This window comes from Aythya fuligula, chromosome 5, assembly GCF_009819795.1.
Source record: "Aythya fuligula isolate bAytFul2 chromosome 5, bAytFul2.pri, whole genome shotgun sequence".
NCBI lineage: Eukaryota > Metazoa > Chordata > Aves > Anseriformes > Anatidae > Aythya > Aythya fuligula.
Genome location: NC_045563.1, coordinates 51712698 through 51725786, shown reverse-complemented (window position 1 = coordinate 51725786; position 13089 = coordinate 51712698). Strand labels below are relative to the sequence as shown.

Genomic DNA, 13089 nt, shown 5'->3' with positions numbered 1-13089 from the left:
TCAACTTGTTATCCTCCTACTAGCATCCCTGAAATGTAGTAGAATTTAAGTGACAGAAAGCTGTAATTCCTCAAGTTAGGAATTTTTGTATTTCCTAGAAATAAATGGCTGTCTGTTCTATGCAGGCTGAAAAAGCGAAGAGGACTATAGAAATGGCTAGTGCCTCACACAACACTAAGACTTGGGAAAAAATAACGCATTTAAATTTAAATAACTCTAACAGTTCTCTTTTCTAAGTAAACCAAAGCCTTATTTAATAAAAACTCTACATTTCTATAATCCACCATTGATCTCAGCTTGTATTACTAGCAAAAGAAACTAACATTTAATACTTTCAACTCCTCAAAGGGGACTAAGCTATTTCTCACTATGACACCCCAAAGGTACCTCCTTTTGTTAAACCTCTCAAAAGAAAAAACGGAACAAAATAAGAACTGCAGTTTAGAACAGCGGTATCAATTTATGCACAAACCTGAACATATTCCACATTTTCAAAAATGTCTCCACGGTGATAGCGAACAGGCTGGTCCCACTGGCAGTGCAAGCTATGCTGCTGGTTGCCCAGTCTACAAATCTGATGGTTCCCTGCGGAGCACAAAACACGTTGCTCTACAATGTAAATGAAGTTTTCAAGAAGAGGAGAAGAATATACAGTCCAAAAGCACAAAACAGAAAAACCCACCTTCAACCTCTACCATTTTTTTAAAAACAGCTCAAAAATTTCATCTTTTAAAGGACTCAAAAAACACCTGCTCAAGAATAGGTCATAATCACTGGTTTAACAGGTGAAACAGAGCAGCCACTAAAGGCCATCAAAATATACAAATAAATTATGCCCTGACATTAATCTGAATGCATGCAATTCTTCATTGCTATAATAGAGATTAACTCTAAAAAGTTGTACCTAATTGAGCTTCTTTAGCCATCTGTGTCTCATGAATGATGTTCCTCAGGATTTGCTCCTCCTGGATGAGCTTGTACTTGTCTAAAACATCTTGTTGCCTAAGGTAATGGTCATGCTGCTTCTGGTATTCCTTCAATTCATTCAAGGTTCGCTGAAGTGATCTTGAAAATTTAACAGTAGAAAAAAATTTACTTTTAACGCTTTTCAAAATATATTTTTTCCTATAATGTTGTATGTTTTCAGTTTTGTTCTGGATTGCTTGAAGTATTCTTATGAATACTTTAATACTTTATTCTTATTAACTTCAGCAAATAGACAAAGAAACGTATAAATGAAAAAAAACATTGTTATTCTATTTGAAATGTAAAGAAACGCTGCAGCAGAGCAATAAGTTGAGATTGCATGAACTTCCACTAGGGTGCTTCTTTTGTTACCTATGTTGAGCTTCCAGTTTTTGCTCAAGTTTTTGCTGACATAGGACAGCATGCTTCCTTTTCACAGCTTGCTCAAAACCTGGCTTGGCCTGTAGAGCATGATCATAACACAGGACTGAGTGGTTGTACTCCCCAAGCATCTAAAGAACGATGAAGAGAAAAAGAATTAGCCATTGTTCTGTAATATTTTATTTTTATAAATATTATTTTTAAAGAAGTCGTTGACTCAGATTTTAAGCTGTGCTAACAAGCAGCCTGTCTTTGCAGAAACCCAAGCCACTGTATTTGTTAAAGGGAGGCTGTAGGATGAAAATATTTTGATGGAACCTTAAACATTAAGTCTGTAATGCATGTGGAACACAAGATACACTGTAGAAGACTAAAGTCAAGACAGAAAGATTAAGTATTATTTGATTTTCTATGACTCTTGAAAAATAAAGATAATAATTACTGCGTATATATTTCCCAAAGTGTAGTAGCTGGTAAAGAAGTCACTGTAATCCAGAGCTGCATGGACCACAATAGCTGCATCTGCAGAGAAGTGAGCTCGGTGCAGAATGTTTGCCAAATTTACCAGTGCAATATCTTTATTTTGCCTAGAAACAAACAAACAAAAAACAAAACCAAAAAAAAGGAAAGAAGAAAAAGAAGGAAAGATTAAAAGAAGGTTAGGCTGTATAAGAATCACGCAGAAGAACACACTCATTCTTCAGTCACATATTAAATATGCAATTTGAAAGAAGAATCAGGTGTCTAAATTACATATATGCCTCATTTAGCATATAAAAAATAAGAACAAGTTAAATTCTTGTTACTTTTTTTTTTATTTATTTCCTAGGAAACAGTCCTAAAAATTAAAACTTTTTTTAGTAATTACGATAACTAGAAAAACAATCTGAAAAGAAATCTGTCAGCAATTCTCACCTTGAAGAAAAATGAAGGGCACGCATGGCACATTCAACTACTTGGTATGGTTCGTTTTTTATTCGCCAGTAAAAAGAAGCCATATTATAAAGTACCCAGGAAGAAGAGTTCTGCAGTAAAGAGAAATGCACGGACTATATAATCAACTAAGACATGAACTAAAAGTTTATTCAGGGCTTTAATTACTATGGGATAGAAAACTGAGCACTGATAACTCTACGTTATCCTTTTCCTCTGGGAAGCTGTCATTTGGCAATAGTTGTGAATCTTCAGGAGGAATGAATCAGCACGTAAGCGTATGAAAGAAACAGAACTTCTGCCTTTCATACAGGTAAAAATTCTAAGTGAGATGAAATATGAAGGGACAGACAGCTTGAGTTGAAACAGTTTCTATATTTTACAGGAAGACATTTTAAAATTTCAGACATTTCAGTACTACATTTAAGACATTGCAGTACTAACATTTGTTCTTTAAGTACTCACATTTTTGTTTAAAAGCTCTTATTACTTTGACAGAGTAACACACTTGGCTTGATAGACCACAAAAATAGATGTGGTCATTAAAGATGACAGTAAGTATCTACTTACTGGCTTTGCTGAAGCTTTCACCTGCTTCTGCTTACCTAGCAGAAAATGTTTTTACTCTGTCGTTTGTAACTGAAATGTAAAACTGAAATATATGCGCAAAACTAGTACTGGATCTGACTGCATGTACTAGGCATATCTGATATTCTGAGACCTTTTTAGCACTCTTTTTGAGTGTACAGTAAGTTTACAGTTTCATACCTTCATTAGTCCATCATAAATACGATGTCCTATTTCTTCTATACTTCTTCCCAGCCTCCGCGACAAGTATGTGAAGATGGGATCTTCTTTAGGTAACAGGGGCGCAGAAAGATTGACTCTTTCTTGGACTCCCTAAAATAAAAGTTGAAGATAGGTATTTACTTTAAAAACTAGAGAACGTGAGAGAACAAGAACATGACTTCCAGGAAAATTTACAGTTTGATTATTTTGCATTCCTATCATCCTGTCACATCAAGATCTTCAAAACTTGACAGGATATTACATTTTTGACATATGAATAATACATATTATTATGGAGAGGCAAACATGGTCATTAGCATCATTTCTTCTAAAAGCACCCTCTGCTTGAGGAATGCTACAGGCTACGTACCAACTCCTGGTAACTTCACACATTTGGTAACTACTGATTTCACTAATGACCGCTGAGGCACTTAACTCTCACTTGTCACGTTACACGCTATGGAATTACTCACTTTTCTCTCCTTTCTTCTCGTCTGAACAAAAAAGGTACTTGTTTCCAAATTACACACAAACCCAAGAATAGAACTAGAAAACTTCTGTTTCCATTTTCTTCATAAGAAAATCCTTATTTGTAGATGAAAAACTGTTTTCAAGACTTGTAATAAAATAAATATCAAGAAAGCTGGGTCTGCATTTGAAAATGTATTCATATAATATTGTTAACAGCAGCAATTTCTGCACCACGCTTCTGTAACCATTCTAAAGAGATGAACTTTACACGCAGGTCCTTCAAGCAGGGTAAAATTGTGGTTCAAAGTCTGAGACAGTCTCAAAAAAATTACATTATCTTTCAACCTTGACTGGGAACTGCCAGTAGGAGTTTTCTGTTCCTCTTCCTGATAGGGAAAAAAATAAAATAACATACTTCCATTTGCTTACTTACCCGTAAGTGCTGAAAAGCATGAATGCTGTATGGAAGATCTAGAACTTTTGTACAGTCTGGCTGCTGCAGGTCTGGAGGCACTGGAGACTTTGTGTCTATATAGTCTTCAGGGCTGAGAACATAACACAACATAGTGGACTCCAGATTAATATACTATTATAGTCCTGAAAATACAATATTGTAGTTGACAGACACAATATTCTGATTTGACTGTTACAAAGCCTCTGTGTTTGAGTACATAACACCATTTCTGATGCCTCCCCAGATTTCAATTGTCTAAAGATGTCACCCACTATAAAGTACATGAATTGCTATCTGCTTTTAAAAAGATATCAACACTTGGATAGCCTCCAAATGCATCACCATCAACCTACTGTATCACTAGCATGATTGATGATTTATATGCTCATCAAATAACAATACATGCAGACTAGAAGGCTCAACTGGACCCCCTCCCCCCCGAAACAAAACAAAAAATCCCCACAACTACACAACAACAAAGTAGTTAGAAGCCCAAATGAAGGTATCTGAGGATAAAATTAACCTTTTTCCACCTCCCATACTCATCTGATTATGTTCAAAAAATAAAAACAAAACAGTCATCCCTGAAGATGAATTACCAGTGAAGCTGAACGTCAGACTTCTACACATCCTTTATTTGCTAAATGCATGGGATAAAATTTGACCAGGAGGTATAACTTCTTGGTCATAAACAAAATTTCATTAAAAATTAAGTCAAGGGAGTTCCCACTACAAGAAGTATATCTAGCTCAACAAAACCCAAAGCACTCAAGGAAATTTGATCCCCTTCTGCATGAAAGGCTTCAGTTTAATTCACGTGTGCTCCTATCACTACAGAGTTACATTGGCAGTACTGACAGGGAGTCTGGTGGAAGAAATGAGAAGTCTTAGGGTAGTCTCAACAAGTAACATGGCTGAGTTTTGGGAGGAGACTGCAGTTCTGAGTGGTACCCCTTTGTAATTAGGGACAGGTGTTTTTTCAATGTTAGTTCATGTTAACATAAAATAAAATGACTCTCTAAAATAGTCACATGACAGTGTTTTTCTTTTTAATTGCAGTAAGAGATTTTTTTCCATTCAGGTACAGATCTTAAAATATAAAGCATCTTATTACCGGATATCTTTGCTCTCTAAGGTGATGTAAGTGCCATCATATAGATCTAGGTCCCCCAAGGGCACCTTTGCTTTAATGCAGTCTGGGTCTTCTTTATTGTGCCGTTGTTCCAGCCCTGTGTCTCTGTCCTCATTTTCCTCTATATGAATCTTTTGAGCAACTAACCGTTTCTGTAGGAATAGAAATAAAAAAAAAAGGAAACAGAAAAACGTATACTGATGAAAGCAAAGTAACTTGCAGTTGAACAATCCAGTTATTTCCTTAAAACAAAGTCAATTTGAAGAAAATGTGACTTTTTCTCTTAACGTTCTGGGAGTCTTTCCTGGTATTTTATAATATCTGTAGGACATTTTTTGTTTTAGATGGAAGACGAATACTTTCAGCAAAGATAATACAACATGAACAGGCCTTTATTTCGCTTGCTGTAGCTAAAAAGAAGGCTTATAAAATTCCAATTTCATTGGTGGCCATTCAGAAAAAGGAGAAATAGCAGTTAACAATAAACCAACTTTTCATATTTAAACCCTTTTTCTCCACTTTAGGACACCACAAAATTAGTATCAGAGGCTGCAAACAAAATGAACTGTTAACCATTCAGCACGCAAACTCTAACTGAGGCAGCAGGCCAACAAGAACTGAGATGGAGAACAATTTTTGTTATGTAAGCTTATGACATGCCTTTGGGGCTACTCTCCACCCCAGAAAGAACATTATTATGAGTAGTCAATGGACTAATCATCCATCGTAGGACATGATGCTATATTTAATTCTCACCTAGATCTGCAAACTGAAAACGCATTAAATATCAGAAGGATTTGTATGTGTGAAAAGAGAAAATTTGCATTTTTAAAGCCACATGTATTTGATAACACACTATTATGCAACACTTGAGATATATGCAGTAATAGCATCTTGTGCGAGATCTTAAAATAATTTATTTCTGCTGAAAGTCATTGGTATGCCACAAATTGTATATTAATCATTTACAAACCACAAACCATGTCCCAAGGAGCTTATAATTATTCTTTCACAGTAGCTAAAATGCCCACTACCACAAAAATAAGTACACCTCAATGAGAAAGATCAGCCAAACATAATCACATATGGGGCAGTCCTGCTTTTTTCTTCCAGTACTCCTCTCTTATTTACCTGAAGTTATCTCTGGTGTTAACTTCTCAGTTAGCTACTTACACTAATCTGACAAAATGAAATCTGGCACAAGAGAAAGAGGAGTGAATGTGTGGCCAAAAGAAAGGCTGAGAGCTATCTGTGTGCCCATCCTCATCATATTTAAACTTGCACTGGTATACGTTGCCCAGAGGGGTCATGGAGTCTCCCTCCTTGAAGATCTTCAAAAGCCACCTGGACACAGTCCTGGACAACTTGCTCAGGGTGGCCCAAAAATCCTGAATTCTGAATAATTCTTTATCCTTTTGGTTAAGCAGAACTATGCCAGCATTAACATTTGTTCCCTGTCTAGACCTATCACTAAAACTATGAAATAAATGCTGTACCTTCGGCAATTTGTAAGTACTTAAAGTTTTGTTTTACCTCCAGTTCTTTGAGGTAGTTAACTGTTGTTTCTTGTCTCATTAGTATTACCAAATCATGCGGGTTCCTCAAGTTCATCGGTGAATCCACCTGCAAGACAATTCAACATTCCAGGTAAGACATTTTCTAAATTAGAGTGATTTTATAAGATAGGAAGTTATGCTCATTCAACCACAGTCTGTCATTTCAGATGAGAAAAGAGATTTCAGAGATTTTATGGCCACTCACCATTCATAATATTCCTGTATTTTTAATCTCTATGTCCAACAACATTGTAATTGGAGAATCTACCCCATGCTTTAATTTCAAACCTACTTTGGTTTATTCAGGTGCACAAATTCTAAGCGTAAGAGGCAAGCAAAATTACAAAACATTGCTAGGAGTACTTATTGCTGAAGTACTAAGGTACTAGATAAACTGGAAGTGCTATTGCAAAAATCTGTTCTCTCTTACAGCTTTAAAATGCCTCCGTCTGGTTCCTCAAGAGGTATAAAGTACTTCACCTTCAAGTCAACTCTTCCACACAACCAATTCAACACACAAGCCCAGTATTAAGCCTTTCAAAGATCTATTGCTTTCAGGATGAAGAAGTAAATGAATGAAATCAAGAGGTAAGCAGGCAAAGATTGAAAACTTTATTACAGAAGACCGTGCCGCAGCTTCCATAGCTATACACAAGAACTGGCAGCTCGATAAATTCCAGCATTACAGGCACGTCACAGACAAGAGTGGTTATATGCTGACTTTTACCGGTTCCTAAATGGTTTCAGTAAGCTGCTATTTGTTGCTCTACCTGAACTAGTAAATTAAAGTTAGTTCATTGCAGATCCAGTGAGAATGAGAACAGAAGCGAGGAAATGGCCAGGAGGATGTGATGACAGGACGAGGAAGGAGGGTGGGAAGAACAGCAAGATCTCCTCTTTCTATCATTATTTTTTAATGTCGATGAGTTCACCCATTTCATGGAATTGTAGCTCAGGATGTTGTGGTAGATGATCTACAGCAAGATATCCCTGGATCTGCTCAGTTTACATTCAAACTTACAGAAAATGGAACCAACTACTGCACGAAGACATAAATACTATTTGTGTGTTAGCACTGACACCTCCCCTACAAGGGCTGCCCACCGCTTTCTGCCTTAATCTGTTTCTATTTTTTAAATTTACTGAAGCAATGGGAGCGTTCTGTGCCAGGTGTGATTGCTTTGCTGCCTTTATTTCGTCTATACAAATGTGGTGACATTATAATTTAATGGAAAAGCCTACCACATATAGCAGCAGAGCCTCTAAGCTCCTGCTTTTATTTTTCTTCCAACTTTCCAAACAACTTGGGCATATTCCTGAACGTCTCTTTTATTGCAGGGAGTTGCAGCTCCAGCAGGACAACAGCAAATTGCTGCTCATTTTTAATGTTAACTCTCAGCAGATGAAGCCTCGAGCCAGGTTTTTTTGGCTCTAAGTCAAAGAAGAAGCTCAAATCTACGTTTTCTGGACTACTGACCATTAAGACCACCTTCCTTGAAAACCTCCCTACTAAACAAGGACTCCATCTCCTAGGCAAAACCAAGTATTTGTCTGTTCCCTCCTCCACCTCAAAACCAAGCAAACAAAAACAACCAACCTACAAGGTTGCTCTTCGCTAAATTTGGCTAAATTTTCCTTTTCAAATCACAGGCTGAACTGCTCCTCTCTGCATGCGGACTTTTTGGAGGGTGGCTGTCTGCACACTCATCTTCTTCCCCGGTGAATTAATTATTATATCACCAGACCAAGAGAAAGTAATAATTAACTGATAGCAGTTACCCTATGAATTTGGAGATTATAGATTTAACTGTTGCCAGCAAAGGGCAATAGAGGATCCACAATGATCCAGAGAAGCACAGAAAAGCAGTAGCAAAAAAACCAAACACTACAAACAATGTTGTTAATTGAAGTATTAAAGTCCACAGCATTTTACTTACAGTTCTATGCCCTATTTCCTCCGATGGGCCCCACCTCACTTTGACCATGCTGCTCATAAAACAGAGTTATGTAGTGAATGCAAAACTTGTTCATACCTCATTTGCTGGAGAAATTATCATGGTATGTGCAAGTGAATGAGGTATGAACTTGCAAAGAAAACAAAGGTAAATTTTACTATTCAAAGTCCTTAATCACGCACTCCAAAACAGCACCGTTCCTCTGACTCCTAAAGGCTGTTTGCACAATATCACACTGTCACTGAGAGCAAAGTCAACTACGAGCTCCACTTTCAGTGACTAACTGCATCTGGGGAGTGATTTTTTTTTTTGCAGAATATTATGGAGGCATCACTGTTAAGACAGGCTGAGGGAGTTGGGGTTGTTCAGCCTGGAGAAGGGAAGGCTCCGAGGAGACCTCATTGAAGCCTTCCAGTACCTAAAGGGGAGCTTACAAGAAAGCAGATGAACTCTTCGTCAGGGAGTGTAGTTATAGGGCAAGGAGTAATGACTTTAAACTAAAAAATATTAAGATTTAGATAAGATATAAGGAGAAAATTCTTTACTCAGAGGGTGGTGAGGCCCTGGCACAGGCTGCCCAGAGGAGGTGTGGGTGCCCCATCCCAGGAAGTGCTCAAGGCCAGGCCTGATGGGGCTTTGAGCAACCTGGCGTGATGGGAGGTGTCCTGGCCCTTGGCAGGTGGGGTTGTAATGAGATGATCTTTTCTAAAAACCTTATTCTGGAAGTTTAAAAAAAGCTTATTCTGAAAGTTGAACGATTTCAGATGAGCATTCATTCAGAAACAGAGTCATACTCAGAGACAGCTTCTGTTTAACTGAGTGGCTCCAAATTCCTATCAACTATCACCTGGTATCAGAAATAAAAGCGACAAAAGCAGCCAAACAGCAACACCCTTGAATTCACTAATAAAGTTACGTCAATCTACCAGGAAATCATATCATATCTAGCAGCTTCAGCAGCATGCATGATCTTAGTTAGCCTTCGGGTTTTCAACTCCAGATCTGACCTCAGTCTGTCACAAAATGAGGACTTTCTAATGATAGCAAAACCTTTCAACTTAGTAGAAAGTTATTATTATTTAATAATCTTAGCAGTTATTGTCTCCAAGACCAATGCAAAGCCTGAACAAAAAGCTCTAAAATAAAAAACTGAGTACTGTCAATCCAACGTTGCATTTAGGTCTCGTCATTTCTGACAATGAAACCTCAAGGCTTTCGTTGTAAGAAATTATCGAAGACTTCACTATTAGATCCTAGATATAAAAATCCACTTAGATCCAGTGACTTCTGAACAATTTGAATGGGAAAGAAATTAGTAGCAACACTGGTCAAAAATACAAGGCTTGGAAAGGAAACTTGATCCAACACAACCAAAGTATTCAAAGCATTTTTGGTACAAAGGCACTGTACGATTTTAACTAAGGAAATAAAAAGCATCCAGACCTACAGAGTAAAGCCATATGACACAAAGGAAAACAGACTCTTAATTGAAATCTACGGGAGATCTTATGATATCATGCCTACAAATGAGACAGATAACATCAACCTGGCCCTCAGCAGGAATCAGCCTGAGCTGCTTGCGGTGATCCCTGCTGCCAAGTGGGGGCATCTTCCCTTTTCTTACTACCTGTAATCTTACAGCTCTGCTGAGAAACAGCTCATTTAATCCAGCTGAGAAATATCTCAAGAAGATCGGACCATTAGCACTGAGCACAGCAGCCCAAACCAGCCTGAGGCGAGCAGCTCTTACCTCAGGGCCAACCCCTGACAGCCACAGGCCTCTGCTATGCCACCCGACAGGCAACCTTCTCCTCTCAGATCCAGCCAGGAATACCGTCAGGACTTGGGGTTTCTTATCCACCTTTCTACACCATCCTCTTCCTGGATCGAAGGCATTTTATTTTCACAGTGCTGGGAAAAACCAGCGCTGACCTACTCGGCTGTCAGATCAGCCGCGCCGCCTCAGACGCTGAGGGCGCCAATTCTACCTCACGATGAATTTACCACAGCGAGCAGGTAGCACACAACGCTTTAGTATCAGCATAATCCACAGGGCAGAGGTAACGGTACCAGCAGTGGTAAAGGCAGGTGGGTAACAGCACCTGCTGAAAACGAGCAGGCAGCTCGGACTCCTGCAGGGCCTGCAACCCAGGCTCCCCACCTTTATTGTGCCAGGCTTGCCCATCACCTCTTCACTTTTCTTTTTCACACCCCCAAATTGGACAACAGCACACTGAACACAAACATAAGACAGGATAGAGCTTTTCTGTGGGCTGAAAAAAAGAAAAAAAAGTAAAAATTGAAGGGATGGCAACACAAACAGGAGATTCAGAAAAGCCCTCATGGTTTCACTCGTCTGTCAAATAATTCTTTAGTCTGAGAAGCTATAGTCCAAATAATATGTATTTAGCGGGCACCTGGAGCTCTGCTCTGCATTAAATCTCTTTCTCCCCACTAGAAAGACACTCTAAAAGACTTTAGGTAGATACTGGTTTAATTCAGGCTCATGTCCTATTTATGCTCTTACCAACACTTGATTCCTCTACATAGTAGTCTCCTAGCAGGCTGACCTCACCGTGGAAATGCCTCCAATTTCAAGAAAATATCTAAAACAAAAAAATAGGAGGGAGACTGGCTCCACCAGGAAGCTTTGCATAAAACACCACCTTATTTTTCTTTTCATCATGTCTCTTGTCTTTGCACAATTGAACTAAATCTTTGTGGCATCCACTAGAGAAAATATTTCTTTAGACAGAAAACAGCAATGGTGCTGGAACAGCTTGGAGGAAGAGCATGTTACATCCATACAGGTGTAGATTCTACAATTGTGTACGATCTCACAGTGCACAGGGCATGTATCCACTAACTTACAGCCACAGCTTCCCTCTTGACAGTCCTGGTGTTTGCGAATAACTGCACCGAAAGCCTCCTGTTGCAAAATAAAGGGCATAGGTGACCCCTGTCTGACTGAGCTTCTCCAGACTCGCTGATGGCACAGCCCGGGAATGGCTGGAATGAAGATGAGTTTGTATCTCTTCGAAGCACTGGTAAAGATGCGTGTGGCACAGAGTTTGCATTTAATGCCAAATTTAATGAAATTAACTAGTAGGGAAAGCAAAACAAAAAGCTTTACTCTGGAAACTAGTCTAGAACTGACTTCAACCATCAAGCTTTATTAGAGAGCAGGTATTCTCTCAGAAGCAGTCATGTTGTATTTCAACAGCGCAGCAGGTGCCATGCAGTTCCCGTGTTCTCAGCTCCTTCTTTTTATCTTAGGATTGAACCTTTTACCGTGCAAGGCTTGGTTTCACTTAGCATGTCACACTTTCATCAAACAGAAAGTTGCAGATACATCCACCCACAGCCAAGAGTTAAAAATCATAACATCTGATGCTTGCTGCCTTGTTTTAGACCAGAGCTGAGGTTGTTACCATAAATTCAAACAGCACTGGAAACGGTGGCCTCACTTTTATGAAATATGGGACAACGGCCTGCCAACGCTACAGATCCTTTACCCCTTCGAAGTCTACATCTGATGTGCCTTATCTCAACAGGGCACTCAGAAGAGGAAAAAAAAGAATAAAAAAATGGATATTTAGATTTAGCTAATCTTTTACAAAATGTAAGGACCCCCCCAGAATGCTCTTTCAGGTGGAAACAAAATGTAAGTCACCCTGCAGAACACATGCAAGAGCCTCACGGTTAGAAGGGACTCTCGCACCAGAACAGATGCTTGATCCAATTATTTACTTCTAACTCAAAGTGCTTGGCTGATGGCAAAGCACCACGTTCATTTACTCCTTCTCTGAAGTGCTGAAACTGTGCTATTCAAGATGAACTGCTTGAGATGCAAGAAACTGACTTTGATTCAAGCATAGTAAACAGGAAAAAAATAATGCTGAAAAGCCTGCCTTGAAACTCTAATGGCTCCTACTGCTAGACTGCAGAAAGCCTGCCAGGAAGCCACTTTTAAATTTTGTTCTCTGTTCAACTTTGCCCAGAGGTGAAAGTTTCTTTATAAAGCACAGTTCGAGTTTACTCACCGTCACGAAGTACAGCAAGAACCTGATTCAGCAAGATGCTGAATTTGTGCAACAAAAGAAGAGATGAGAGCTGAATCAAACCCTGAAGTCTTAGAGAGCCTCCTGTGTTACCTGCAGGTATCAAAGCCTCGGAGTACTTAGACCTTTGCCAAATCTGCCAGTTTATTTTTTCCTCACAGTTCAGTTACATACACCAGGAATTACTATTATTATCTGAAAAAGAGGGCATATGAATACCTCAATCAACTATTTTTAGGTTACACTTTTCCTTTTTTTCAAAGTAAGGTGGATCTCTCACTCCTAGTTGAGGTAGAGGACTGCCAGTATCAGAACAGCTAAAAGCAATGACAGGCAGAAGGCAGATTATGACAGGAAGATGCTGGAAAAGACACTACATTAACGTATGGTA

General features: G+C 38.8%; 1 protein-coding gene across 1 annotated transcript in view; it reads right to left on the bottom strand.

Moving 5' to 3' along the window:
- TTC17 (tetratricopeptide repeat domain 17) overlaps positions 1 to 13089 on the bottom strand; it is a 54657-nt gene that overhangs the window by 34958 nt on the left and 6610 nt on the right. Inside the window, exons 2-10 of the mRNA XM_032188045.1 lie at positions 6660 to 6749; positions 5109 to 5278; positions 3974 to 4085; positions 3049 to 3180; positions 2263 to 2372; positions 1790 to 1934; positions 1339 to 1478; positions 905 to 1065; positions 473 to 585 (exon numbers count right to left, since the gene is read on the bottom strand). Of these exons, the coding sequence (XP_032043936.1) occupies positions 473 to 585; positions 905 to 1065; positions 1339 to 1478; positions 1790 to 1934; positions 2263 to 2372; positions 3049 to 3180; positions 3974 to 4085; positions 5109 to 5278; positions 6660 to 6749 (1173 nt within the window). The remainder of the gene's footprint in view (positions 1 to 472; positions 586 to 904; positions 1066 to 1338; positions 1479 to 1789; positions 1935 to 2262; positions 2373 to 3048; positions 3181 to 3973; positions 4086 to 5108; positions 5279 to 6659; positions 6750 to 13089) is intronic.